The 2,239-nt window shown below is 48.2% G+C and overlaps 1 protein-coding gene across 1 annotated transcript in view; it reads right to left on the reverse strand.

Moving 5' to 3' along the window:
- The window catches only part of LOC130586696 (hydrocephalus-inducing protein homolog), a 3,135-nt gene extending 1,134 nt beyond the window's left edge, over nucleotides 1-2,001 (reverse strand). The window contains exons 1-5 of the mRNA XM_057387579.1: nucleotides 1,994-2,001; nucleotides 959-1,118; nucleotides 686-858; nucleotides 331-529; nucleotides 9-108 (exon numbers count right to left, since the gene is read on the reverse strand). Coding sequence (XP_057243562.1) covers nucleotides 9-108; nucleotides 331-529; nucleotides 686-858; nucleotides 959-1,118; nucleotides 1,994-2,001 — 640 coding nt within the window. The remainder of the gene's footprint in view (nucleotides 1-8; nucleotides 109-330; nucleotides 530-685; nucleotides 859-958; nucleotides 1,119-1,993) is intronic.
- Between the last annotated feature and the right edge of the window lie 238 nt (nucleotides 2,002-2,239).

The following is a 2,239-nucleotide window of genomic DNA, read 5'->3' on the forward strand; positions in this document are numbered from 1 at the left end:
CCACTGACCTTCAGGCATGTCGATGGTCAGAGAAACATCATAGACCTCTGCAGAGATTTCAACGTTTTCAGTCTGAACAACCCCCAGGATGTTTTCTGTATCTGAAACCTGAGGCAGCAAGAAACAAACACTGTTCAGATCATGTTTTGGTAGAGAGCCTTCAAGTCCTTGTCTCTTCTCCCCCAGCTTCACAAGTGTTGGGGGACTCCCAAGCTTTCCTAACCCATTCATTTCATGAGCTGCCCCTTGTGTCTGTCAGGTGCAGCTCTTTCTGACTCTGTCCCTAAGAGCACACGGCTGCTCCCTGTGCCCTGCTCTGCTCCCTCTCACCTCTAGTCGGAGGGTCTTCTCAATGCTGCCAATCTTCTCGGCCTTGAAAATCAGCGTCACCTCAATCTCTGAGCGAGGATCAACGATGCCCTTATCTTGTGACAAGGAGAAGTGCTCAACAAGGCCATCCAGCCCACTGAGGTGCCAGACCATGGGCAGTAGGGTATCGTTTCTCAACACCAGGGTCCTGCTGTCAATCCTGCAGAGACRGGAAGGYATTTGGCATCARCTGCTGGATGGTCACACCAGCCTCACCACTGAATGCAACTTGGAGCAGCTCCATCCATGTCCCAGAAACCAGAGTCAAACATTTTCTTTTTGTCACAAGTCTCGGAGTGCTTGTGGGATGACTGACTTGTGCAGAAGCAGCTTGTCAAAAGACAGCTTCCGGGGGCTGATGTCCAGCTTCACATGCTCTCCGTAGCAGCACACGCTGAAGACCACTGGCTCCGGGTTCTTCTTGATGCTGCAGATGAGTTTGTCTTCCAGGAAGCCAACGGAAGTGGGGTATGCCCAAATGGTCAGCTCCTGCACCAGTCCCACAGTGACAAACAGAAAGCACAGAGTGAGCAGGAGGAGTGGCTCCTGGGCACTTCCACAGGGCCTGCTCTACCTGCCCTTCTCCTACCTGCTTCTCCTTTGGGCTCAGGACCATGTACGGAGGGTCCAAAAGGAACGTCTCTGCTTCTCCATCGTTCTCAAAGGAGAACTCCACCTCTAGCTCCATGGGGGAGCTGTTGAAGATGGTTATGTTCTCCTGGTTGCAGGGGCAGTTCTGGGCCTTGTACCTGTCCACAAAASGGCAAAATGCTGCAGAGGGCAAGCAAGACTGTTTCCTTTGCCATACATCAAGGAAAGCACCGGGTGCCGGCTGCGAGGGGGCAGTGCTGGAAGACCCCGGTCTAATAAACAAATGAGGGAAAGGGATCCCAGTCTGGAGCATGGTTGTGTGCTCATCYTKGCCTTAYTTTRATRYCTCCCCCTGTACTTGRTGYCTCCACCCCAGAAGCCTAATGATGCACAGGCTACTTCAAGAGTTTTTAACACAGCGTAAATTCAAAGATGCCTAGAAAACTAACAGTACACCAGGCACATGGGTTCTTTCCCCTTCATTCTTGGGGTGCCTTCCCTGCAGGGTATAAAGAAAGCCTTTTGGAAAAAGAGTTTAGCTAATCTCTTTCAGAAAAGTCATGAAACTGCCTGGGATTCATGGGTTAGCTCAAAGTCTGAGGAAAAGAAATATAAAGCATCAGTTCCCAAGAGGAATGCAAAAAGATAACAAAATGACCCTTCTCTCAGGTGTGGAAATGACTTAGGAGTGAGAAGGTTAAAGAAGCGAACAGAAATGCCAGACTATCCATCCACCTGGCTGAAGATTGTCTTTGGTTTTTAAACTGTTGCAATTTAATTTCCTTGGGTTGTCAAAATAGCCCTAGCCCTGCAGAGGTCCCATGGAGACAAGAACTTAATATTAAATATTATAAAAAAAAGGGACAATAAAAATAGAAATATACCAGTAGCTTCAATGACAATGTGTTTAGGCAGACTTTATCCAGCAGTGAGGATGCAATGTCATTACAGGAAAATGTAATTCCCGCTGTAGGTTCTACTGGCAGGTCAATCATAAAATCTTATTAATATTACAAATTAATGAAAGGTTTACATAACCATCTAGACAGTAAATGCTTGATCAGGCTACCTCCAGAGCTCAAAGCACTTCAAAAAGCACTATAAAGATAATTTCCTAAGGGGTGAAGCTGAGATGTGGAAGGGGGACACAAGTTGGCCCCCAAGTCACCTTTTGGGCTGGCAGCAGCATGTGGCTCTGGCCACCAAGGCACCCACCAGGTCTGCAGAGCAGCTCCTCCAAGGCTCGTTTGCCTCTTATCTGCTCAAGTTCATACATCTG

This window comes from Malurus melanocephalus, unplaced genomic scaffold (genome assembly GCF_030028575.1).
Source record: "Malurus melanocephalus ecotype Western Australia unplaced genomic scaffold, MMel_1.1 scaffold_1259, whole genome shotgun sequence".
Lineage (NCBI taxonomy): Eukaryota > Metazoa > Chordata > Aves > Passeriformes > Maluridae > Malurus > Malurus melanocephalus.